The 27,168-nt window shown below is 52.7% G+C and overlaps 1 protein-coding gene across 1 annotated transcript in view; it reads right to left on the reverse strand.

Annotated features, from left to right (window-relative positions):
- The window catches only part of LOC116956779 (60S ribosomal export protein NMD3), a 35,056-nt gene extending 14,733 nt beyond the window's left edge, over positions 1 to 20,323 (reverse strand). The window contains exons 1-12 of the mRNA XM_032978602.2: positions 20,217 to 20,323; positions 18,027 to 18,083; positions 16,850 to 16,984; positions 16,173 to 16,269; positions 15,735 to 15,815; positions 14,497 to 14,625; positions 13,437 to 13,527; positions 12,292 to 12,370; positions 11,603 to 11,699; positions 11,336 to 11,453; positions 9,102 to 9,247; positions 7,268 to 7,380 (exon numbers count right to left, since the gene is read on the reverse strand). Coding sequence (XP_032834493.2) covers positions 7,268 to 7,380; positions 9,102 to 9,247; positions 11,336 to 11,453; positions 11,603 to 11,699; positions 12,292 to 12,370; positions 13,437 to 13,527; positions 14,497 to 14,625; positions 15,735 to 15,815; positions 16,173 to 16,269; positions 16,850 to 16,984; positions 18,027 to 18,070 — 1,130 coding nt within the window. The 5' untranslated portion in view covers positions 18,071 to 18,083; positions 20,217 to 20,323. The remainder of the gene's footprint in view (positions 1 to 7,267; positions 7,381 to 9,101; positions 9,248 to 11,335; positions 11,454 to 11,602; positions 11,700 to 12,291; positions 12,371 to 13,436; positions 13,528 to 14,496; positions 14,626 to 15,734; positions 15,816 to 16,172; positions 16,270 to 16,849; positions 16,985 to 18,026; positions 18,084 to 20,216) is intronic.
- Between the last annotated feature and the right edge of the window lie 6,845 nt (positions 20,324 to 27,168).

Genomic DNA, 27,168 nt, shown 5'->3' on the forward strand with positions numbered 1-27,168 from the left:
GACCCCATTCCGTCTAAAGTGGCCTGGTCTCAGTTATCTGATGAAAGTTGCAAGCGAGAATTTCATCATCGCTTGCGGCTGGGATTGGCATCGTCCCCGACTCCTCCTGATGTCGAGGGTAAATGGGCGAGGTTTAGGACTGTGACTCATGCAGCTGCAATGGCTGCTTTAGGTACGCGGTCCAGACCTCCCCAGAGACCCTGGCTGACAGAGGAGGTGTTCAGGATGGTTGAGAAAAAGCGACAGGCCCACTGCCATCGGCTACAGAATCCCACGTCAGAGAATGAGGAGGCTTACCGCAGCCTTCGCTCGGAGGTTCGGAGAGCCGTGAGGCGCTGCAAGGATGGGTGATGGTCGCGGGTTGCTGAGGAGATGGAGTCTGCCTCAGTGGCCCGTGATCACAAATCTCTATTTAACTCCATCAAAAAAGTAACTTGCAGCGCCACACCTATTACCATCATTAGGGGAAAAAACGGTGATCCAATCTCCGACCTCCAGGAACAGGTTTGCAGATTTGCTGAGCATTTCTGTGAGGTCCTGGGGGAGGGAAAATCCCTCAGCCAGGAAAACATTGTGGCACAAAGTGAGGATGACCCTGCTGAGGCTGCGGTGCCTCAAATATTGGAAGAAGTCACCCCCTGTGAGTGGCTGGCTGAGGTGCCATCTGTTGAGGAAGTACTGAAGGCGATCCGGAGTCTGAGACCAGGAAAGGCAGCGGGAAGAGATGATCTCGTAAGCGAAATGCTGAGGGAGGGTGGCGTTTGCGCACAGACTGCCCTATATGACATCATAACAACAGTCTGGACCACTGGACGGGTTCCGCAGGATTGGAAGGATGCCCTGGTGGTCCGCATTTTTAAGAAGGGGGACCGCACAGACTGTAACAACTACAGGGGCATCTCACTCCTCAGTGTGCCGGGAAAGGTCCTGGCAAGGATTATTCAGCATCGCCTTGCCAGGCACGCTGAGGAGAGGCTTGCGGAGCCCCAATGCGGTTTCAGGAAAGGGCGGACCTGCACAGATGCCATATTTTCTGTCCATCTGCTACAGCAGAGGTGTAGGGAATTCCAACAAGACCTACATCTCTGCTTTATTGACCTGGTCAAGGCCTATGATACCATCAGTAGGCCTGGGCTCTGGGTCGTTCTTCGTGCTTTTGGAGTACCTGACCCTCTGCTCACGATCATTAAGGACCTTCATGATGGTGAGCGGGCCCAGGTAAAACTACGTGCCCGGGAGTCAGAGCCATTCCCTGTACACCTTGGGGTGCGACAGGGATGTCCTCTGGCTCCCACATTATTTAACATCTATTTTGACCACGTAGTTCGTGAAGCCTTCAATAGCTGTACCGGGGGAATATCCATATGGTACAGATATAATGGGAGGCTAATCGATGCCCGGGTGCGGTCAAGGGATGGCTCCCTATTGCTCAACCACGTTATGTATGCTGATGATTTGGTAATAGCTGCTCAGTCAGAGGAGGAGTTGGAGACGCTGCTGCTGAGACTGGAGCGTGCCACTAAGAGGTGGGGCTTTACCATCAGCCCCACCAAAACTAAGCACCTGCCTGGGTATTTTGTACCATCGGACACTCCACCCCCACAACTCCCAATCGGTGATGGGGCAGTTGTGGAGAGAGTGGAGAGTTTCCCATACCTGGGCAGTGTGCTTATGACTGGCTCCAGTTTAACAGCAGAGGTCTCACTCCGAATCAGTCGAGCGGCAATATCTTTTCATCGGTTGCGTAACGCTGTGTGGAAGCTACCTGGTCTGTCGCTCTGCACTAAGCTTCAGGTCTTCTCGGCCACGGTCATTCCCTCTCTTCTCTACGCTTGCGAAACGTGGACCCCCCTAATGGAACATCTTCGCCGGTTAGAAACATTTAGGCTGGCCTGCCTACGATCCATCCTGGGTTTAACCAGACTGGATTGTGTGAGGAGCTCACAGATCCTTGAAAGATCTGGGCAGGGTCCCATCGGTGAGCTCCTCCGGCAGGCAAGGCTGCGATGGCTGGGTCATGTAGCCCGCATGCCCAGCCACCGCATGCCGAAACAGCTTTTGTTTGGCCGGATTGAGGGGGCTAAGCGGGCGCGGCACGGGCTAGAGAAGAGATGGAGTGATGTGGTACAAGAGGACGTGGAGCTGAGTGGACTTGCCGATGACTGGTACCAGCAGTGTCAAGATCGGCCTCTGTGGAGGAGGCTCGTGAAGGATGCTACTGGGCAGTTGGAGGTAGTCGCCTTCCAACAACAACGGAGGGCGGAGGAGCGATGCTCACAACAACGAGCGGAGCGCCGGGTGGCTAAAGCACAGCAGGTTGGCACAGTAGGGGGTACAGGTGGTGCATCAGCCAGTCATCTCAGTCAGTCGACCCGTGGTACCTGGGTCTGCCCCGTGACCTCCTGCCAGCGGGCGTTCGACACTTCACGTGGCCTCAGGGTGCACATAGCCTGGTACAAGCGTCGTGGTGACGTCACCGCCACTTAGTGGCGAATGGCGGTTGTTGTTGTTGTTGTTGTGTGAGAGAGAGTGTGTGTGTGTGAGTGTGTGTGAGTGAGAGTGTGTGTGTGTGATAGTGTGTGTGTGAGAGTGTGTGTGTGAGAGAGCGTGTGTGAGAGTGTGTGTGTGTGTGAGAGTGTGTGTGTGATAGTGAGTGTGTGAGAGTGTGTGTGTGTGTGAGAGTGTGTGTGTGAGTGTGTGTGAGAGTGTGTGTGTGTGAGAGCATGTGTGTGAGAGTGTGTGTGTGTGTGTGAGAGTGTGTGTGTGTGTGTGAGAGTGTGTGTGTGAGAGTGTGTGTGTGAGAGCGTGTGTGTGTGTGTGTGTGAGAGCGTGTGTGTGAGTGTGTGTGTGTGAGAGTGTGTGTGTGTGAGGCAAAACAACCCCCTACCTCCTCGCGGTGCCGGACGGGCAACTCTGTCGTGGACAGTGCTGTGGGGGGAGATCCAATTTTGATTGGCCCCTCCCCTCATGGCGTATGTGTCCACCACAGGGGCTAAACGGGGGCTCTGGACGGGTACGAGGGGCTGGTAACCCCTCCACCTTCAATTAATTACCACGAAACCACGAGTTAAACTGAAATATGTAACTAATAAGCTTGTGCCGGACGCCCCGGGGGGCCAGGCGTCTATGACGTCTCCTGGCCAAACCCCAATTGGCGGAGCCAGGAGATTGAATACCTACCCTCGGGGCTACTCCAGAAACAACGAAAAGCCACTACGGGTGGCCACGTGGAATGTTCAAATGCTCACTGCGGAGGAGAGGCTGCCACTCCTCTGTCGGGTGCTGGACCGGTACCGCCTGGATCTATGCGGCATTCAGGAGGTCCGGTGGACCGGCTCTGGCTCCTGCCACCATGAGGGGTGGACAGTCCTCTACTCGGGGCAGCAGACTTCCAAACAACAGGGTGTGGCTCTTCTTTTGAACAAAAGAATGAAGGGGGCGTGGGAGCGTGGCGGTGAGGTGTGGGAAGCTGTAAGCCCCAGGCTACTTTGGGCTCGCCTTCCCATCAACCGGAGGCGTGGAATGGTGGTCGTGGTTACTTATGCCCCCACCGAAGATGAACATCCGTGGAGGGATGCAGGCAAAGCCGATGAGTCAGATGCCTTCTATGACCTCCTGTCACAGGTGCTGGCTAAAGTGGCCCCTCGGGATAGAGTCATCATGTTGGGTGACTTCAATGCCCGAGTTGGTCATGATACTGGCACCTGGTCTGGAGTGATTTGAGGGCATGGGCCAGATCAGCTCAATAACAACGGTAGGAGGCTGCTAGATTTTTGTGCAGCCCATGGGCTTGTAATTACCAACACGCTGTTCCGGCATCGGCGCATCCACACAACATCATGGATGCATGCCGGGTCCAGGCAAGACCATCTGCTGGACTACATAGTGACGGACCAGCGGATGCGAACCCATGTCCTTGAAACCAGGACCTACCATGGAGCTGATCTGCCCTCTGACCATCGACTAGTCATCTGTAAGATGCGCCTGCCATTCTTCCACTCCGGTGGTGGGTGTACACCCAGGACCCCATTCCGCCTAAAGTGGCCTGGTCTCAGTTATCTGATGAAAGTTGCAAGCGAGAATTTCATCATCGCTTGCGGCTGGGATTGGCATCGTCCCCGACTCCTCCTGATGTCGAGGGTAAATGGGCGAGGTTTAGGACTGTGACTCATGCAGCTGCAATGGCTGCTTTAGGTACGCGGTCCAGACCTCCCCAGAGACCCTGGCTGACAGAGGAGGTGTTCAGGATGGTTGAGAAAAAGCGACAGGCCCACTGCCATCGGCTACAGAATCCCACGTCAGAGAATGAGGAGGCTTACCGCAGCCTTCGCTCGGAGGTTCGGAGAGCCGTGAGGCGCTGCAAGGATGGGTGATGGTCACGGGTTGCTGAGGAGATGGAGTCTGCCTCAGTGGCCCATGATCACAAATCTCTATTTAACTCCATCAAAAAAGTAACTTGCAGCGCCACACCTATTACCATCATTAGGGGAAAAAACGGTGATCCAATCTCCGACCCCCAGGAACAGGTTTGCAGATTTGCTGAGCATTTCTGTGAGGTCCTGGGGGAGGGAAAATCCCTCAGCCAGGAAAACATTGTGGCACAAAGTGAGGATGACCCTGCTGAGGCTGCGGTGCCTCAAATATTGGAAGAAGTCACCCCCTGTGAGTGGCTGGCTGAGGTGCCATCTGTTGAGGAAGTACTGAAGGCAATCCGGAGTCTGAGACCAGGAAAGGCAGCGGGCAGAGATGATCTCCCAAGCGAAATGCTGAGGGAGGGTGGCGTTTGCGCACAGACTGCCCTATATGACATCATAACAACAGTCTGGACCACTGGACGCGTTCCGCAGGATTGGAAGGATGCCCTGGTGGTCCCCCTTTTTAAGAAGGGGGACCGCACAGACTGTAACAACTACAGGGGCATCTCACTCCTAAGTGTGCCGGGAAAGGTCCTGGCAAGGATTATTCAGCATCGCCTTGCCAGGCACGCTGAGGAGAGGCTTGCGGAGCCCCAATGCGGTTTCAGGAAAGGGCGGACCTGCACAGATGCCATATTTTCTGTCCATCTGCTACAGCAGAGGTGTAGGGAATTCCAACAAGACCTACATCTCTGCTTTATTGACCTGGTCAAGGCCTATGATACCATCAGTAGGCCTGGGCTCTGGGTCGTTCTTCGTGCTTTTGGAGTACCTGACCCTCTGCTCACGATCATTAAGGACCTTCATGATGGTGAGCGGGCCCGGGTAAAACTACGTGGCCGGGAGTCAGAGCCATTCCCTGTACACCTTGGGGTGCGACAGGGATGTCCTCTGGCTCCCACATTATTTAACATCTATTTTGACCACGTAGTTCGTGAAGCCTGCAATAGCTGTACCGGGGGAATCTCCATATGGTACAGATATAATGGGAGGCTGATCGATGCCCAGGTGTGGTCAAGGGATGGCTCCCTATTGCTCAACCACGTTATGTATGCTGATGATTTGGTAATAGCTGTTCAGTCAGAGGAGGAGTTGGAGACGCTGCTGCTGAGACTGGAGCGTGCCACTAAGAGGTGGGGCCTTACCATCAGCCCCACCAAAACTAAGCACCTGCCTGGGTATTTTGTACCATCGGACACTCCACCCCCACAACTCCCAATCGGTGATGCGGCAGTTATGGAGAGAGTGGAGAGTTTCCCACACCTGGGCAGTGTGCTTATGACTGGCTCCAGTTTAACAGCAGAGGTCTCACTCCGAATTAGTCGAGCGGCAATATCTTTTCATCGGTTGCGTAACGCTATGTGGAAGCTACCTGGTCTGTCGCTCTGCACTAAGCTTCAGGTCTTCTTGGCCACGGTCATTCCCTCCCTTCTCTACGCTTGCGAAACGTGGACCCCCCTAATGGAACATCTTCGCCGGTTAGAAACATTTAGGCTGGCCTGCCTACGATCCATCCTGGGTTTAACCAGACTGGATTGTGAGGAGCTCACAAATCATTGAAAGATCTGGGCAATGTCCCATCGGTGAGCTCCTCCGGCGGGCAAGGCTGCGATGGCTGGGTCATGTAGCCCGCATGCCCAGCCAACGCATGCCGAAACAGCTTTTGTTCGGCTGGATTGAGGGGGCTAAGCGGGTGCGGCACGGGCTAGAGAAGAGATGGAGTGATGTGGTACAGGAGGACGTGGAGCTGAGTGGACTTGCCGATGACTGGTACCAGCGGTGTCAAGATCGACCTCTGTGGAGGAGGCTTGTGAAGGATGCTACTGGGCAGTTGGAGGTAGTCGCCTTACAACAACAACGGAGGGCGGAGGAGCGACGCTCACAACAACGAGCGGAGCGCCGGGTGGCTAAAGCACAGCAGGTTGGAACAGTAGGGGGCACAGGTGGTGCATCAGCCAGTCATCTCAGTCAGTCGACCCGTGGCACCTGGGTCTGCCCCGTGACCTCCTGCCAGCGGGCGTTCGACACTTCACGTGGCCTCAGGGTGCACATAGCCTGGCACAAGCGTCGTGGTGACGTCACCGCCACTTAGTGGCGAATGGCGGTTGTTGTTGTTGTTGTTGTGTGAGAGTGTGTGTGAGAGAGCGTGTGTGTGTGTGTGAGAGCGTGTGTGTGTGTGAGAGTGTGTGTGTGTGTGTGTGAGAGCGTGTGTGTGAGTGTGGGTGTGTGAGAGTGTGTGTGTGTGAGAGTGTGTGTGTGAGAGTGTGTGTGTGAGAGTGTGTGTGTGTGAGAGTGTGTGTGTGAGTGTGTGAGAGTGTGTGTGAGAGTGTGTGAGAGTGTGTGTGAGAGTGTGTGAGAGTGTGTGTGTGTGTGTGAGAGTGTGTGTGTGAGAGTGTGTGTGTGTGAGAGTGTGTGTGTGAGAGTGTGTGTGTGTGAGAGTGTGTGTGTGTGAGAGTGTGTGTTTGAGAGTGTGTGAGAGCGTGTGTGTGTGTGTGAGAGAGTGTGTGTGTGTGTGTGAGAGAGTGTGTGTGTGAGAGTGTGTGTGTGTGAGAGCGTGTGTGTGTGTGAGAGAGAGTGTGTGTGTGTGACAGCGTGTGTGTGAGAGTGTGTGTGTGAGAGTGTGTGTGTGTGTTAGAGCGTGTGTGTGTGTGAGAGTGTGTGTTAGAGCGTGTGTGTGTGAGAGCGTGTGTGTGAGAGAGTGTGTGTGTGTGTGAGAGCGTGTGTGTGTGTGAGAGTGTGTGAGTGTCTGTGTGTGTATATCCGTGTGTGTGTGTCTCCGTGTGTGTGTCCGTGTGTGTGTGTCTGTGTGTTCGTGTGTATATCCGTGTATATCCGTGTGTGTGTGTCAGTACCCCAGCACTCTGTCTCCTGGCTTGAGCAGGTGACCCAGGTGCGTGCGAGTGTGCAGCTGCTCCCCCGTGCCAACCTCGTTCCACCGCTGCAACCAGACCTCTGCCAGCACATGCTGCACACACGCACGCACACACACACGTGCCCACACGCGCACACACACACACGCGCACACACACACGCACGCACACACACACGCCCACACATACACACGCACACACATACATGCACACACGCCCACACACGCACACACACTCACACACGCACGCACACACGCACACACACGCACATGCCCACGCGTGCACACACGCACACACACATGCACGCACACACACACACGTGCCCACACACGCACGCACACACACGTGCCCACACACGCACGCACACACACACGCACATGCCCACACGTGCACACACGCACACACACACATGCACACACACACACATGCACACACACACATGCACAAACACAGGCACACACACACGCGCGCGCACACACACACGCAATCATAATTTACACTTCAATACATTTTCACAGAGGCCACAAGACAAAGGTCCCCCGTGTAGCCTCTAACAGGCTGTAGGGGCAAGTGCTGTGAAGGCTACCGGCACTGTGGCACACCTAGAGGGGGTGGGTGGCTACCAGCACCACGCCCGGCCGCCTTTGTCTCCCCCAGTGGCGCTGTTGACCACGCAACATCGCTGTGGCTGTGAGCTCGAATCGAACTGGGTGCCGGCAGTCGTGGTGGTGATCGTGGTGGTAGTTGTGGTGGTTGTGGTGGTGGTTGTGGTGGTGGTCATGATGGTGATGGTAGTGGTTGTGGTCGTGGTGGTTGCGATCATGGTGGTAGTGATGGTCGTAGTGGTGGTGGTTATGGTGGTGATCATGGTGGTAGTTGTGGTGGTTGTGGTGGTTGTGGTGGTGGTCATGGTGGTGATGGTAGTGGTGGTGGCCATGATGGAGGTGGTCGTGGTGGTGGTGGTTGTGGTGGTAGTGGTGGTAGTGATGGTGGTGGTTGTGGTAGTAGTGATTGTGGTGGTTGTGATTGTGGTGGTTGTGGTGGTGGTTGTGGTGGTAGTGATGGTTGTGGTGTTGGTTGTGGTGGTGGTGGTAGTGGTTGTTGTGGTGGTTGTTGTGGTGGTTGTGGTGGTAGTGCTGGTGGTTGTGGTAGTGATGGTTGTGGTAGTGGTAGTGATGGTTGTGGTGGTGGTAGTGATGGTGGTGGTTGTTGTGGTGGTGGTTGTGGTAGTGACAGTGGTGGTTGTGGTGGTGGTAGTGATGGTGGTGGTTGTGGTAGTGGTGGTAGTGATTGTGGTGGTTGTGATTGTGGTGGTTGTGGTGGTAGTGATGGTTGTGGTGGTGGTGGTAGTGGTTGTTGTGGTCGTTGTGGTGGTTGTGGTGGTTGTTGTGGTAGTGATGGTTGTGGTAGTAGTGGTGGTGGTTGTGGTAGTAATGGTTGTGGTAGTGATGGTTGTGGTAATATTGCTGGTGGTTGTGGTGGTGGTTGTGGTGGTGGTAGTGAATATGGTGGTTGTGGTGGTGGTAGTGATGGTTGTGGTGGTGGTTGTGGTGGTGGTTGTGGTGGTGGTTGTGGTAGTGATGGTTGTGGTGGTAGTGGTAGTCGTAGTGGTAGTTGTGGTGGTTGTGGTTGTTGTGGTGGTTGTTGTGGTTGTTGTGGTGGTTGTTGTGGTTGTTGTGGTAGTGATGGTGGTGGTTGTGGTGGTAGTGATTGTGGTGGTAGTGATGGTTGTGGTGGTTGCTGTAGTTGTTGTGGTGGTTGCTGTGGTTGTTGTGGTTGTTGTTGTGGTGGTTGCTGTGGTTGTTGTTGTTGTTACCCGCGAGGAGGTGGCTCCGGACCCGGCGGTGCGCCGCTGATCCCGGAGCGGCTCCACGTCCAGGACGATGAACGAGGTGAAGGAACGAGGAGTTGACAGGGCACTAAACGGCTCCCTCCAGAACACCGCCCCACTGACCTCCGCCACTACCGCCACCACCAACAACAACAACACCACCACAACCACAACCACCACAATGAGCACACCGCTCCCCACTCACCACCACCCCCACCACTCGCCACCGCTCACAACCACCACCACCACTCACCACCACCACCACTCACCACCACCACCACTCACCACCACTCACCACCGCTCCCCACTCACCACCACTCGCCACCGCTCACCACCACCACTCACCACTACCCCCACTCACCACCCCCCCACTCACCACCCCCACTCACCACCACCCCCACTCACCACCCCCCCACTCACCACCCCCCCACTCACCACCACAACCACTCACCACCGCTCACCACTCACCACCACCACCACTCACCGCCACAACCGCTACCCCCCGCACCGCCGCCACCACCGCCGCCACAACGCTCACCGTAACCGCCACAACAACAGCAACAGCAACGACTACGACAACAACTACTACTACTACAACAACAACTACTACAACAACAACTACAACAACAACTACAACTACTACAACAACAACAACAACTACTACGACGACAACCACAACAATAACTACTACAACAATAACAACTACTACAACAACTACTACTACAACAACAACTACTACAACAACAACTACAACAACAACGACAACAACAACAACTACTACGACAACAACAACAACTACTACAACAACAACTACTACAACAACAACAACTACTACAACAACAACAACTACAACAACAACAAATACTACAACAACAACTACAACAACAACTACAACAACAACGACAACAACAACGACAACAACAACAACTACTACTACAACAACTACTACTACTACAACTACTACTACAACAACAACTACAACAACAACGACAACAACAACTACTACAACAACAACAACGACAACAACAACTACTACTACAACAACAACAACAACAACGACAACAACAACTACTACAACAACTACTACAACAACAACTACTACAACAACAACAACAACTACAACAACAACTACTACAACTACAACAACTACTACAACAACAACTACTACAACTACTACAACAACAACTACTACAACAACAACTACAACAACAACGACAACAACAACAACTACTACGACAACAACAACAACTACAACTACTACAACAACAACTACTACAACAACAACTACAACAACTACTACTACAACAACAACTACAACAACAACAACAACTACTACAACAACTACTACAACAACTACTACAACAACAACAACTACTACTACAACAACAACAACTACAACAACAACAACTACTACAACAACAACAACGACAACGACAACAACGACTATGACAACAACAACGACAACAACTACTACAACAACAACAACTACTACTACTACAACAACAACTACTACAACAACTATAACAACAACAACAACTACAACAACAACTACTACAACTACAACAACTACTACAACAACAACTACTACAACAACGACAACAACAACAACTACAACTACTACAACAACGACAACAACAACTACTACAACAACTACTACAACAACAACAACTACTACAACAACAACAACAACTACTACAACAACAACAACTACTACTACTACAACAACAACTACAACAACAACAACTACTACAACAACAACGACAACAACGACAACAACAACAACTACTACAACTACAACAACAACTACTACAACAACAACAACTACTACAACAACAACTACAACAACTACTACAACAACAACAACTACAACAACAACTACAACAACTACTACAACAACTACTACTACTACAACAACAACTACAACAACAACAACAACTACTACTACAACAACAACTACAACAACAACTACAACAACTACTACAACAACAACAACTACAACAACAACTACAACAACAACAACAACTACAACAACTACTACAACAACAACAACTACTACAACAACAACTACAACAACAACGACAACAACAACAACGACGACAACAACGACAACAACAACAACAACAACTACTACAACAACAACTACAACAACAGCGACACCGCCGCACCAGCGCGGAGCGACGCGTCGCGGCGGCGGGCGGCGGGGGTGGTGGTATCGGTACCCTGCAGGGTGCTGGGGTCGATGAGGTGGATGGCCGAGGTGACGCGGGCACACACGCACACCTGCCCCAGGTTGCCCAGGGAACGGGCGAGTGCCGGTGAGAGGTACACCACGTCGCCCTGCCGGAGAGAAACAACGGCCGGGGTGGAGAGGCCGGCGCCGTTGTTAGCGGACCGGCCGGCGGCACCGTGGACACACGAGGTGGGTGTGCGGGTGGCCGGCCACCGCGCCCGGCCGCCTTTGTCTCTCCCCCCGTCCGGGCGCTCACCTTGCACACGGGGACGATCTCCACGGAGTAGGCGCTCTTACAGTTGTAGGTGTTGCTGTGCACGTCGTGCGAGATGAGGCGCTCCGAAGTCTTGAACCTGCGGAGGTCGGGCGGAGAGCGGCCCGGCCCGGCGGAGTCAATCGGGCGAGGGGGCGGGCGGGCGGGCGAGGGAGTGGGTGGGTGAGCGGGTGAGGGGGTGGGTGGGTGGGTGAGCGGGTGGGTGGTCGGGTGACTGAGTGGGTGGGCAGGTGGGCGAGCGGGTGAGCAAGTGGGTGAGCCGAGCAGGTGAGTGGGCGTACGAGTCAGCGGGTGGGCGAGTGGGTGAGCAGATGGGCGGGTGAGCAGGTGGGCGGGTGAGCGAGCGGGTGGGTGAGCGAGCGGGTGGGTGGGCGAGTGAGTGGGTGGGTGAGCAGGTGGGCGGGTGAGAGAGCGAGTGGGTGGGTGGGCGAGTGAGTGAGCAGGTGGGCGGGTGAGCAGGTGGGCGGGTGAGCAGGTGGGCGGGTGAGCGACTGAGTGGGTGAGTGAGTGGGTGAGCAGGTGGGTGGGTGAGCGAGTGGGTGAGCGAGTGGGTGAGCAGGTGGATGGGTGAGCAGGTGGGTCGGTGAGCAGGTGGGTGGGCGAGTGACAGAGTGGGTGGGCAGGTGGGTGAGCGAGCGAGCAGGTGGGTGGGCGGGTGAGGAGTGGGCGACCTGCAAGGCACCACGGTGTTGAAGAACTCCACCATCTTGCGTGCTTCCTGTTTTGACCCAAAGTAAAAGTCCAGTCCCCCTGCACAGAGCCACACGGCACGCCGCGGCACGCCATTAAAATGCAAATCAACGTATAACATTTTTGACACGCGTTTTTCTGGATGTTCTTGTTGTTGTTGTTATTCTGTCTCTCACTGTTCAAATAAACCTACCATTAAAATTATAGACTGATCATTTCCTTGTCAGTGGGCAAACGTACAAAATCAGCGGGGGATCAAATACTTTTTTTCCCTCACTGTACAGCAGCCTCCTCTGCCTCCCTGTCCGTCTTTCCTCCCTCCTTACCTCTTGGTGGACTTGTGTAGATGTATTTCTACTGATCGTGTACCTCCTATTTTTCATTCTATCTACGCTAGTATGTGCAATCCGAAATGTAACACTCTTCTGACATTCGTGGTCCGCCAGGAAGTGTCTAACTGTGTCGTTGGCCTGACTGGATGTGGCTTCACGTAATGTGTATTTCAGGTTTGTTGAATTCTCGTCTCCCATCTTTTTGTTGTATTTACCTCCGTGATTTGTTCTTGACGCCCGATGAAGATCGCTTGCGTTGTGATCGAAACGTCGTGATTGTTTTTTGTTTTAACATAATTTTATCGTATTTCTACATACGTGACTTTACCGAAAAAACCATAGAGTAGCAGCAGGCATCGTCAGGGTCGGGATGGAACCCGCGACCTCCTGCATAACGGGCGAGGTAGTCAACATCTCATAGCCACCGTGATGATGATGAGAGAGAGAGAGAGACGCAGACTCCACAAATACAGCAGCAGCAGCAGGCGTCGTCAGGGTCGGGATGAAACCCACGCCCTCCCGTGCACCAGGCGAGGTAGTCAACATCTCACCATGGGGAGAAAGAGAGACACAAACTCCAGATGTACAGCAGGTGTCAGGTGTCGGGATCGAACCCACGACCTCCCGCGCACCCGGCGAGGGGAGTAAACGCGCGCCGACAGCGGCGCGCACACTCCCAAGAGACGAGCGGTCGTCGCAAGGGGGGAGAGGGAGCAACGCTGTATCCCCTCCCACCGCACCGCCTCTTAACGTGGTGGCCGGGCCCAGCGGTGCATCGCGGCGAACTCCCTCACCGTGCACCTCCTTGATGTTCAGCGTGTGCTGGTGCATGCGGTGCTTCAGGATCAGCTGCTCCAAGTAGTAGAAGGTCTTCTTGTGAGAAGCCTGCACCAGGGCGGCGGGGGGGGGGACACACACACACACGGATGACCGGGTCGGCACGGGTCCGGCACGGCACGGCTCGTGCAGTGGAAAAAGCGGTAAGAGACGGGGGGGTCCGGTGGGGGGGGGGGGGGGGGGGGGAGAGGGGGACACGGGGACGGGGAGACACGGGGACAGGGAGACACGGGGAGACACGGGGACAGGGAGACACGGGGACGGGGAGACACAGGGACAGGGAGACACGAGGAACAGGGAGACACGGGAAGACACGAGGACAGGGTGACACGGGGACAAGCAGACACGGGGAGACACGGGGACAGGGTGACACGGGGAGACATGGGGACAGGGAGACACGGGGAGACACGGGGACAGGGAGACACGGGGAGACACGGGGACAGGGAGACACGAGGACAGGGAGACACGGAGACAGGGAGACACGGGGAACAGGGAGACACGGGAACAGGGAGACACGGGGAACAGGGAGACACGGGGAGACACGGGGAACAGGGAGACACAGTGAGACACGGGGACAGGGAGACACGGGGACAGGGAGACACGGGGACAGGGAGACACGGGGACAGGGAGACACAGGGACACGGAGACACGAGGAACAGGGAGACACGGGGAGACACGGGGACAGGGAGACACGAGGACAGGGAGACACGGGGACAGGGAGACACGGGGAACAGGGAGACACGGGGAGACACGGGGACAGGGAGACATGGGGACAGGGAGACACGGGGACAGGGAGACACGGGGAACAGGGAGACACGGGGAGACACGGGGACAGGGAGACACGGGGACAGGGAGACACGGGGACAGGGAGACACGGGGACAGGGAGACACGGGGAGACACGGGGACAGGGAGACACGGGGACAGGGAGACACAGGGAGACACGGGGACACGGAGACACGAGGAACAGGGAGCCAGGGGGAGCCACGGACAGCGGAGTGGGACGCAGCAGGCCACACCTTCTGCCGCAGCTGCACGACGGCCTTCCAGAAGTCCTTGGCCTCCACACGGTGGCAATCGTCGCACATTTGGTGGCTCACGATGAGCTCGAGGACGAACACCTGCTGCAGCACCACGCCGTTCATCACCTGCGCACAGAGACAAAGGTCCCCCGTGTAGCCTCGGCAAAGACTGCCGGGGTAAGTGCTGCTAGCGAGTTGGCAGGGGAGGGTGGACTGCGCCATGCCCGGCCGGGTTTGTCTCTCCCCTGTGGCGATGTTCAGCGCACAGCGCCACACCAGGTACTCGTCTCAGGCCGAGTCGACCTAGGGGAGGCCCGGGGCCGGTTCAGATAATCGTCGCCGGTGGCGTTGGCCGTGAGAGCGGGAATCGAACCCGGGTCGCCGGGTTCACAGCGCAGCGTAGCGCTAACCGCTACTACACTACCACACATACATACATACACACACACATACACACACACATACACACACACATACACACACAGACACACAAACACACACCCACACACACACAAATACAAACACACCCACCAACACACACACAAACACACACACACCCACACACAAACACACCCACACACACACACAAATACAAACACACACCCACCAACACACAAACAAACACACACTCACCCACACAAACACACACACAAACACACCCACACACAAACAAATACACACACCCACCCACACACAAACACACATCCACCCACACACAAACAAAGAAACACACACACACCCACACAAACACACCCACACACAAACAAACACACACACACACCCACCCACACACAAACACACATCCACCCACACACAAACAAAGAAACACACACACACCCACACAACACAAAAACACACACACAAACAAACACACAAACACACACACCCACCCACACACAAACAAAGACACGCACACACACAAACAAACACACACACACCCACCCACACACAAACAAACACACACACACACACAAACAAAGAAACACACACCCACACACACACAAACACAGAAACACACACACAAACAAACGTACAAACACACACACCCACCCACACACAAACAAAGACACGCACACACACACAAACAAACACACACACCCACACACACACAAACACACACACCCACCCACACACAAACAAACACACACCCACACACACACACCCACCCACCCACACAAACAAACGGACTGCCGGGGTCAAGAGAGGTCGCCAGCGACTGGCAGCAGCAGCGGTACCTCCTTCTGGATGGTGAGCTTCACCCTGATGCGCTTGGAGTGAGGCTCCGTCCAGATGAAGCCAGCGTCGATCAGACGAACCTACGCACACACACACACGCTCACCCCCACCCACGCTCGCTCGCTCACCCCCACCCACGCTCGCTCACCCACCCACGCTCGCTCACCCCCACCCACGCTCACACACCCACCTACGCTCACCCGCCCACGCTCGCCCACCAACGCTCGCTCGCCCCCACCCACGCTCGCTCACCCCCACCCACGCTCGCTCGCCCACCCACGCTCGCTCACCCGCCCACCTACGCTCACCCACGCTCACACACCCACCCACCCGCCCACGCTCGCTCACCCGCCCACCCACCCACGCTCACCCACCCACCCACGCTCACCCGCCCACCCACGCTCACCCGCCCACCCACGCTCGCCGCAGGCCCTCACCTTGCTCAGGGGCCCCTTGAGCTTCTTGAGGCAGAGGGCCAGCAGCTCGCGTGACTCCAGCGCGCAGTGAACCCACGTGCCGGGCGGCTGCAGGTAGCTGCGGGTCGCACACAGACAGAGGGCCCCCCCACGTGGCCTTCAGCATCCTGCGGGGGGCCGGAAGGGGGCCGGGGGGGCCGAGCGCGAGCGGCACCCAGCGGCCTGCCAAGGCCGGCGAACGTCCTTCCACGGTGCACCTAGCCTGGCGCAGGCGCCGTGGCGACGTCACCGCCGTTCACCGCCTCCGTGTGCGTAAGAACACGCGTGCGTGTGTGTGTGTGAACACGCACACACACGTGCACGTGTTCACACACACACACACACAGGTGCGTGTTCACACACACACAGGCGCGTGTTCACACACACGTGCACGTGTTCACACACACACACAGGCGCGTGTTCACACACACACACGTGCACGTGTTCACACACACACACAGGCGCGTGTTCACACACACACGTGCACGTGTTGACACACACACACGTGCACGTATTCACACACACACACACGTGCGCGTGTTCACACACAGGCGGGCGGCTCAAACGCGGGTTTGTACCCGGGCCGGGGGCGGGGGAGGGGGAGGGGGTTGGGGGGGTCCCCGAGCTCGGCTTCTCGGCCGAAATTCGACGATACCCACCGCTCGCACTGCTTGCAGAAGTAGACGGAGCCCTGCTTGGGAATTCCCTCGGTGATGTCCACCTGGGTGCGCAGGCAGGAGACGCAGGTGTTGGCCGCGTTCGGCGGGATGGGCACCCCGCACTGGCAACACAGGCTGCGCGCAGACACGGACGCGCGCGCTGGAAATTATTTCGCTCCGCACGTAGCCGGGGAGGCGCAGGGGACAACAAACTGAACACGACGACAACAACAACAAATGCGTTTGTCAACCCTCGGTGACGATTTAAAAAGCTCAATCGCAGCTCCCCAGCGGATCCCTAATAGTCGGGAGGGAGAGGCGCGTTCCAGACGGCCGTCTTTGTCCGACGGCGAGCCAGGAGCCGCCGCTGTGACCATGGCCGGAGTTTCCAGCGATGGTGGTTCACGCCCCCCCTTGACGCGGCCAAGGGGGGCGCGAGAGGTACAGTGGGTCACGTGTGACGAGCGCACCATTTCTCACGTAGCCGTTCAAAAAGCCACGTGACAAAAGCTTCCCCCCCCCCCGTGTAGCCTCAACAGGCTGCTGGGGCAAGTGCTGCTAGCTAGTAGTACCCGTGAAGGCCGGCACGAGACAAAGGTCCCCCGTGTAGCCTCAACAGACTGCTGGGGCAAGTGCTGCTAGCGAGGAGTACCCGTGAAGGCCGGGCACAAGACAAAGGTCCCCCGTGAAGCCTCAACAGACTGCTGGGGCAAGTGCTGCTCGCGAGTAAGCAGCAGCGTCTACGAAGGCCGCCGGCACTGTGGCAACACGGGGGGAGGGGTGAGTGGCCAACGCCACCACGCCCACTCAAGACGTACAAAGATGAAGATACCCCGCATAGCCTCAACAGACTGTCGGGGCAAGTGCTGTTAGCGAGCACATATGAAGGCCGGAACGGTACACGAGGGGGTGGGTGGCCAGCACCACGCCGGGCCGCCTTTGTCTCCCCAGTGGCGATGTTTACTACACACAGCACCAGGTACTCATTTGAGGCCGAATCGACCTAGGGGAGGAGGCCCGGGACCGGTTCAGATAATCGTCACGGATGCTGACCGTGAGCGGGAATCTAAACTCATTGCCCGTGTTCACAGCACAGCGCTAACCGCTACTTCCTTTACCACTCCCCCCCCCCCAACACACACACACACACACGAGCGTGTCGCAAGAAGTTGCTCACATTTTTCCCTGACTGCCCTGGGTCGGCTCTCCAAGGTACTCCATGGCCGCGAAGAGCCTGCGGAGAGACGCGGAGGGGGCGACAGTGAGGAGGAGGAGGCTCCGGACGTCGGACGACGGGGGCAGGACTCTGGACAACTCGAGCCGCCTCCCATCGCCCGTCAAGTGCGGAAATTACTCACGAGAGGTGTTCGGGTTAGAGCGCGTCGAATCTAAACGTGTCGTGACCCTCTTCCGCCACCCGGCACAGCCAGTGAGGTTTCGTCACGCGAGCAAAACGCGCCGATTAGTTAGTAATACAGTGTAGTCTGTAGCGTATAGTGTAGTGTAAAGTGTAGTGTAAAGTGTAGTGTAAAGTGTAGTGTAAAGTGTAGTGTAAAGTGTAGTGTAAAGTGTAGTGTGTAGTATTCTACGTCAGCTCAACAAGTGTGTCGGGGAGTCAATAAACAACACTTACAATGTGAGCAGTGCGACGTTTCGCGATCTAACCCAAAGGCCGTTACGATGAACAAGTTACAAAGCTCCTCGCAGTCTCCTCATCCACCCTGCACGCATCACACCCACCACAACACCCCCCCCCTCCCCCGGCACCCCACTCCCAGTTATTCACCCTTACTCCTGCCGCGACATTCCCAGCATCCCCCCCAAAATGTACCCTTACGGTTTAAACACCGGAATATCTTTGTCTAAGCTTAAGCGTCTTCTCGGACGGGGCATGGGGGTTCTGAATAGGCCGCTTGAGATCCACTTGCGAGCGTGAGACTCCGGATCGCGGCGTTCACGTTGGGCCTCGTCAGCTCCACTTGACACCGTGAAACTCCGGGTCACAGTGTTGACATTGGGCCTCGTCAGCTCCACTTGCGAGCGTGAGACTCCGGGTCACGGCGTTCACGTTGGGCCTCGTCAGCTCCACTTGCGAGCGTGAGACTCCGGATCGCGGTGTTCACGTTGGGCCACGTCAGCTCCACTTGACACCATGACACTCCAGGTCACGGTGTTCACGCTGGGCCGCGTCAGTCGAGAACCTGGGTTCGAACCCCCCCCTCCCACCCCCCCGCGTGCCCGTGTCTCCCGGCGGATTCGCAATGGCCATTTGACAACCACGTCGCCAGTAAGGCAACACGCGCGTCGGGGTATTTCTCGTAGGGGTATTTCTCGTAGGGTCGTGCCAAGAGACACTCGGCCAACGCTGTTGAGAAGGTGAGCGTGCTTAGCCGTCGACACCTTATCAGCGCCCTACCTTATTGCAGACCAATTCAGACCTTGTTATTCACCCCGTGCCCCTTATAAATAGCAACGTTCATCCTATGAAGTACCATCACAAGAGAGAAACACAGACACGCTATTTTATTTTGCCCGCATTGAAACGGCTGTACGCCGTACGGACCTGAAAACTTAATTTACCCTGTACAAGAATACGGGTTAAACCGTATGGGTTGACAGCTATGATAGTGTAGTGTATAGTGTATGTAGTGTATAGTGTAGTGTATAGTAGTGTATAAGTGTATAGTGTAGTGTTTAGCAGTGTATAGTGTAGTGTATAGTAGTGTAAAGTGTAGTGTATAGTAGTGTATAGTGTAGGGTATAGTAGTGGATAGTGTAGTGTATAGTAGTATATAGTGTAGTGTATATCAGTGTATAGTGTAGTGTATAGTGTAGTGTCTAGTGTAGTGTTTAGTAGTGTATAGTGTAGGGTATAGTAGTGTAAAGTGTAGTGTATAGTAGTGTACAGCAGTGTATAGTGGTGCAGTGTATAGTGTAGTGTATAGCGGTGTATAAGTGTATAGTAGTGTATAGTGTAGTGTATAATAGTGTATAGTATGCTATAGGAGTGTATCGCGGTATGTAGTTTATAGAGTGCAAACCTGTCAACCCCTCATCAGTGCCCTACCGTCTTACGGACCAATTCAGCCCGTATTGGTCAACCCCGTGGTGCCCCTTATAAATCTCAACGTCCGGACCTGCACCACACCCCCCCACCCCCAACCCCAACCGCTCCCCGTCACCAAAACTCCGCGACCGAACCAGGCAAGGCCGCGGGGCCCGAGCGCGGCCTACTAGCACCGCGCAACGCGACAACGCTACCGATCTGCGTGGCATCTTTCCGCGAGAGGCCGCCGGGGCGTTAGGGGACGGGGTGGGTCCCCTCCCGATGAGGTGGAGAGGAGGTGGGAGGGAATGGACTACTTACGACTTGGCTCACGCGGCGCCCGGGGTCTAAGACACGTGTACCTACTGCAGCGATGGGAGAAGGAAGGCGGATCGATTCCACTCGACTCTATGTTAAAACGAAAATCGCCCGCGGCCGATTCCTCCGTCGTTTTGCGACGCATAGCGAGATTCGGAATCTATCGATCCCGATAGGATGGCAGGTCGATTCCCGCGTCGGAAACGCATTCGCGGAGAGAGATTCGGAAAGCGGGCATGAGGAATCGATTTTCAGGTCACAGGTTAAACGCGCGGCCTTATAGGAATCGGTGTTCGATCACTGGAGGTTTTTTTAAATTTACGTGAAGGAATCGATTCTATGGGTTGGCCATGCCTCGGTGGTTGTGTTAAAGGCGCAGCACTGCGAGTGGCCACGAGGTGGCACCACGAGATGGCACAAATACCACGAGGTGGCACCACGAGGTGGCACCACGAGATGGCACCACGAGGTGGCACCACGAGATGGCACCACGAGGTGGCACCAATACCACGAGGTGGCACCACGAGATGGCACCACGAGGTGGCACCACGAGGTGGCACCACGAGATGGCACAAATACCACGAGGTGGCACCACGAGATGGCACAAATACCACGAGGTGGCACCACGAGGTGGCACCACGAGATGGCACCACGAGGTGGCACCACGAGATGGCACAAATACCACGAGGTGGCACCACGAGATGGCACCACGAGATGGCACCACCAGATGGCACCACGAGATGGCACCAATACCACGAGGTGGCACCACGAGATGGCACCAATACCACGAGGTGGGACCATGAGTTGGCATCAATGCCACGAGATGGCACTACGAGGTGGCACCAATACCACCAGATGGCACCACGAGATGGCACCAATACCACGAGATGGCACCACCACGAGATGGCACCACCAGATGGCACCAATACCACTTCCCTTCTAACGTGGTGACTTTACCGAAAGAACCAATAATATGAATCCCTGCAGTCACGAAAGCTTTAAATCAAAATTTAACATGTAGCTACTTTTGCTACGAGGACAATCCGGCACTGGACGGAGTCTTGTGTAGAAAACGTCCGCTCGTTAGGTATTCGTAGATCCGGACGATGTTAAAAGCGTCAAAGATTTGAACGAATATAAGCAGACAGCAAGGCAAGTTCAATGAAAGTGACTGAAAAAAAAGATAGCGATAACATTAGCGCATGTAAATCGAAATCATGATCACGGTTCTCACCAACTCGCTCAACGACAGCAGAAACACGTTGGCTTCAGCGAGCCGTGAAGGAGCGTGACAAAGCAAATGATTAGACCTCCTTTTGCCAGTACCAAGATATAATAATAGGGTGGTTTTTCCCCTTTTTTCTGGCAACAAAACTGAAACCTTTTTTTACGAGGATTCATGTTTACTGCATTAACCACAATACCTGCAGTCAAAATGCAAACAAAAAACATACTATGATAATATGATGCATTGTCCTTGAAACTGATTGGTCCACACCAAGGGACGGCTTTCTTTTGAGCCTCGACCCAATTGGTGCTCGACCAGATGACGCCAAAAGGCGTCACACGGCTCAAAGACAATGCACTATCAAAGTAATGAGGGCTCGGGGTGAGCATCTACATCATTAGACCTCCTTTACCAGTACCAAGATATAATAATAGGGGTTTTCCCCTTTTTTCTGACAACAAAACTGAAACCTTTTAACAAGGGTTCATGTTTACTGCATTAACCACAATACCTGCAGTCAAAATGCAAACTAAACACATACTATGATAATATATTGGCATTGTCCTTGGGTAGAGGCTCAAAAGAAAGCCGTCCCTTGGTGTGGACCAATCAGTTTCAAGGACAATGCATCAAATATTATCATAGTGTGTGTTTTTTGTTTGCGTTTTGACTGCAGGTATTGTAGGTTAATGCAGTAAAACATGAATCCTTGTAAAAAGGTTTCAGTTTTGTTGCCAGAAAAAAGGGGGAAAACCACCCTATTATTAAAGCAAATGACGTTATTCATTACACGATTTTATTTAACTCACTGTTGTTGTTGTCGTTGTTGTTGTATCCTCAAATCTTGTAACTCGATTGTAACCCACTTCCCAATGTGGTATCGACTGCAAGCTTGGTATACCAATGCTATACCGATGACGATAACTAGATTCTATTATTACAATTATATATTTTATTGAACTCACTCTGTCTGTTATTGTTGTTGTTATATCCTCAAATCTTGTAACTCGATTTTATCCCACTTCCCAATGTGGTATCGACTGCATACTTGGTATACCAATGTCATACCGATGACGTTAACTAGATTCTATTATTACAATTATATATTTTATTGAACTCACTCTGTCTGTTATTGTCGTTGTTGTATCCTCAAATCTTGTAACTCGATTGTAACCCACTTCCCAATGTGGTATCGACTGCAAACTTGGTATACCAATGTCATACCGATGACGATAACTAGATTCTATTATTACAATTATATATTTTATTGAACTCACTCTGTCTGTTATTGTTGTATCCTCAAATCTTGTAACTCGATTGTAACCCACTTCCCAATGTGGTATCGACTGCAAGCTTGGTATACCAATGCTATACCGATGACGATAACTAGATTCTATTATTACAATTATATATTTTATTGAACTCACTCTGTCTGTTATTGTTGTTGTTATATCCTCAAATCTTGTAACTCGATTTTATCCCACTTCCCAATGTGGTATCGACTGCATACTTGGTATACCAATGTCATACCGATGACGTTAACTAGATTCTATTATTACAATTATATATTTTATTGAACTCACTCTGTCTGTTATTGTCGTTGTTGTATCCTCAAATCTTGTAACTCGATTGTAACCCACTTCCCAATGTGGTATCGACTGCAAACTTGGTATACCAATGTCATACCGATGACGATAACTAGATTCTATAATACAATTTTTTTAAACATTCTTTTTATTTTTTTTATTTAAAGCTTTCGTGACTGCAGGGATTCATATTCTTGGTTCGTTCGGTAAAGTCACCACGTTAGAAGGGAAACAATAAAATAATAAAAATATAAAACAATAAAATTCTCACGACGTTTCGACTGCAACACAAGCAATCATCGTCAGGTGTGAAAACCACAGCAAGACAATTTGATGATGATTGCTTGGTGTTGCAGTCGAAACGTCGTGATAATGTTATTGTTTTATATTCTTATTATTTTATTGTTTCCCTTCTACGGGTGTGGTTTTCACCCCTGACGATGATTGCTTGGTGTTGCAGTCGAAACGTCGTGATAATTTTATTGTTTTATATTCTTATTATTTTATTGTTTCCCTTCTACGGGTGTGGTTTTCACACCTGATGATGATTGCTTGTGTTGCAGGCGAAACGTCGTGAGAATTGTATTGTTTTATATTTTTATTATTTCATTGTTTCCCTTCTACGTGGTGACTTTACCGAAAGGACCAAGAATATTATTTTTTATACGTTATGTTTCGGCTTGGCTCTAATTGTCCACGCTCAACTCACGTTGGCTGTAATTGGCCACGGTCCCCTTACGTTGTGGCGAGCTTCATGGCCACTTCTGGCGTCGTGGAGTTCTTACATTACTAGTCCGGTACATTTCATTAAAGCGTGTTTTAAAAAAAAGTTGCTTTCAAATATTACTTATCACGATTGCAAAGAAGCATCCGACGAGGTTCTGAAGAAGACGAAGATAAAACACTTTTTTTTTTAATAAAAAAAGGTTGCAGAGGGGTTTCCACAACTCCTTGACGAGTAACAGCTCCAGCTTTTAGCTACACGCGCGGAGTCTTCGTCCCAGTCAAGCGCCCACTACTGCCGGTAAAGTTCCATTTCTTTCCATATATGTCTGCCTCCCCCCCACCCCTTAAGTATCCACCACGTGTCGTCTCTCTCTGCAGTACCTTCCAATCAATCAATCGACCTTCAACCACGAGTCCTCGACTGCTGAAGTGCGCCCTCATTAATTATCCACAGCGCCCCCTGTTTACTGATCTCTCTGCCACATGTCCCCTTTAGAATTTCTCTCGGCACCTGTGTTTTAAAACAAATATATATCATGAATCGTTGATTCTCTATTTAGTCCCCTACACCATCATAGCTATGTATATGTTTTCAGCAACAGCAATGGAACTATATTCTTAGCTCTTTCGGTAAGGTCACGTTGAAGGGAAACAATAAAATAATAAAATATATATATAAAACAATGTTACTAATTATTATTATTACTGTAATTGTTGGTCCCACGCTAAGGAAGCAGGAACTGCAGCGGCCGCTCCGGCGGCATGACGAGCGGCGATATAAGCGCGAATTCTATTGGTCATAGTCCCCCCCCCCCCACCCAGCAACAGCAGATCTGATTGGACGAGACATATCCCCGCGTAGCTTGACGCAACCATTCGTGATTTGAAATTGGGGGGGGGGGGGGGGCGTGGTAGAATGTGCGAGTAATTCATTATTAGTGTGACGACTTTAAAAACTTGTCTTGAGATGGTGTCTTTATTGGATGAGACGCGTTCACTCGAACAGGCGGAGACCCCCACTGCAACAGCCCAGAGTCTCCCGCGCATCTCCCCCTTATATACGGACTGAGGCCACGGACCGCTTCCTGGACCTTCTCGCTGGCTCTGGACGCTCGCTCCACCAGCAGACTCCTCCGTCCTCTTCCGTCACCTGGCGACGCTCCTATTCTCAATGATTTCCGTAGCCACCAGTCCCTTCAAACTGCAAGCTGACCCCCCTGTCATTACTTCCCGTGGCCACCAGTCCGTTCGAACTGCAAGCTGACTCCCCTGTCATTACCTCCCATGGCCACTAGTCTACTCACACTGCAGGCTGACTCCCCTGTCATTACTTCCCGTGGCCACCAGTCCCTTCGAACTGCAAGCTGACTCCCCTGTCATTAACTCCCGTGGCCACCAGTCCCTTCCAACTGCAAGCTGACTCCCCTGTCATTAACTCCCGTGGCCACCAGTCCCTTCGAACTGCAAGCTGACTCCCCTGTCATTACTTCCCGTGGCCACCAGTCCCTTCGAACTGCAAGCTGACTCCCCTGTCATTACTTCCCGTGGCCACTAGTCTACTCACACTGCAGGCTGACTCCCCTGTCATTACTTCCCGTGGCCACCAGTCCCTTCGAACTACAAGCTGACTCCCCTGTCATTACCTCCCGTGGCCACTAGTCTACTCACACTGCAGGCTGACTCCCCTGTCATTACTTCCCGTGGTCACCAGTCCCTTCGAACTACAAGCTGACTCCCCTGTCATTACTTCCCGTGGCCACCAGTCCCTTCGAACTACAAGCTGACTCCCCTGTCATTACCTCCCGTGGCCACCAGTCCCTTCGAACTACAAGCTGACTCCCCTGTCATTACTTCCCGTGGCCACCAGTCCCTTCGAACAACAAGCTGACTCCCCTGTCATTACCTCCCGTGGCCACCAGTCCCTTCGAACTGCAAGCTGACTCCCCTGTCATTACCTCCCGTGGCCACCAGTCCCTTCGAACTGCAGGCCGACTCCCCTGTCATTACTTCCCGTGGCCACCAGTCCCTTCGAACTGCAAGCTGACTCCCCTGTCGTTAACTCCCGTGGCCACCAGTCCCTTCGAACTACAAGCTGACTCATCTGTCACTACTTCCCGTGGCCACCAGTCCCTTCGAGCTGCAAGCTGACTCCCCTGTCATTACCTCCCGTGGCCACTAGTCTACTCACACTGCAGGCTGACTCCCCTGTCATTACTTCCCGTGGCCACCAGTCCCTTCGACCTGCAAGCTGACTCCCCTGTCATTACCTCCCATAGCCACTAGTCCCTTCGAACTACAAGCTGACTCCCCTGTCATTACCTCCCATAGCCACTAGTCCCTTCGAACTACAAGCTGACTCCCATGTCATTACTTCCCATGGCCATCAGTCCCTTCGAATTGCAAGCTGACTCCCCTGTCATTACCTCCCGTGGCCACTAGTCGACTCCCACCGCAGGTAGCCTCTACTGTCATTACATTAGAATTAAGTCAAAAACACGAATAGGGCCAGGATAGGCGGGAGCTGGACCGGTTTTGTTAATGCAATCTTGAATTATTATTGGTTCTTTCGGTAAAGTCACGTAGAAGGGAAACAATAAATTAAAACAAATATAATATATGTTTTATATATTTATAATTTATTATTATATTATTGGTTCTTTCGGTAAAGTCACGTAGAAGGGAAACAATAAAATAATAAAAATATAATATATAATACATATATTATATTTTTATTATTTTATATATATTTTTATTTTAATATAATATATGTATTATATATTATATTTTTATTATTTTATTGTTTCCCTTCTACATGACTTTACCGAGAGAACCAATAAAATAATAATAAATTTATTATATTTTAATTATTTTATTGTTTCCCTTCTACGTGACTTTACCGAAAGAACCAAGAATATGAATCCCTGCAGTCACGAAAGCTTTAAATCAAAATTCAATCTTGAATTGTTCACGTGAGACGGTCTGTCTAGAACATGTCAGCTCGTTAGGCTTCGTGGATCCCAAGATATCATGCGTCGAATGTTTGAAATAATATAAACAGACACCAGGGCAAGTTCAATAAAAGTGTATAATAATAAGAATAGAAACTTGACATTATTTTTTTACTTCCGATTTCATTATTTTAACACACAGAAAGGATTGTTGCGCGAAATTTTTACTTCATTGTTACAATCATCGGTTATGTCACGTCGAAGGAACACATTACATCGGGAGCATCTGTTAACGCGTGGTGTGCACCGCAAGGCTTCACTGGATCCTAACTCTGCGGTATTTACTATTCCAGCTATAATGTTGTCCATTCCCGTACCTCCAATCAGCACGATTAGCTGCATGCGGTGTGAAAGAAGTTCAACATACACACACACACGTGCACTACAGTCAGAGGGCAGCTGCTGTT

The sequence above is a fragment of the Petromyzon marinus genome, chromosome 67, assembly GCF_048934315.1.
Source record: "Petromyzon marinus isolate PM22_M1 ecotype Great Lakes invasive population chromosome 67, UKy_Petmar_22M1.pri1.0, whole genome shotgun sequence".
Taxonomy (NCBI): domain Eukaryota; kingdom Metazoa; phylum Chordata; class Hyperoartia; order Petromyzontiformes; family Petromyzontidae; genus Petromyzon; species Petromyzon marinus.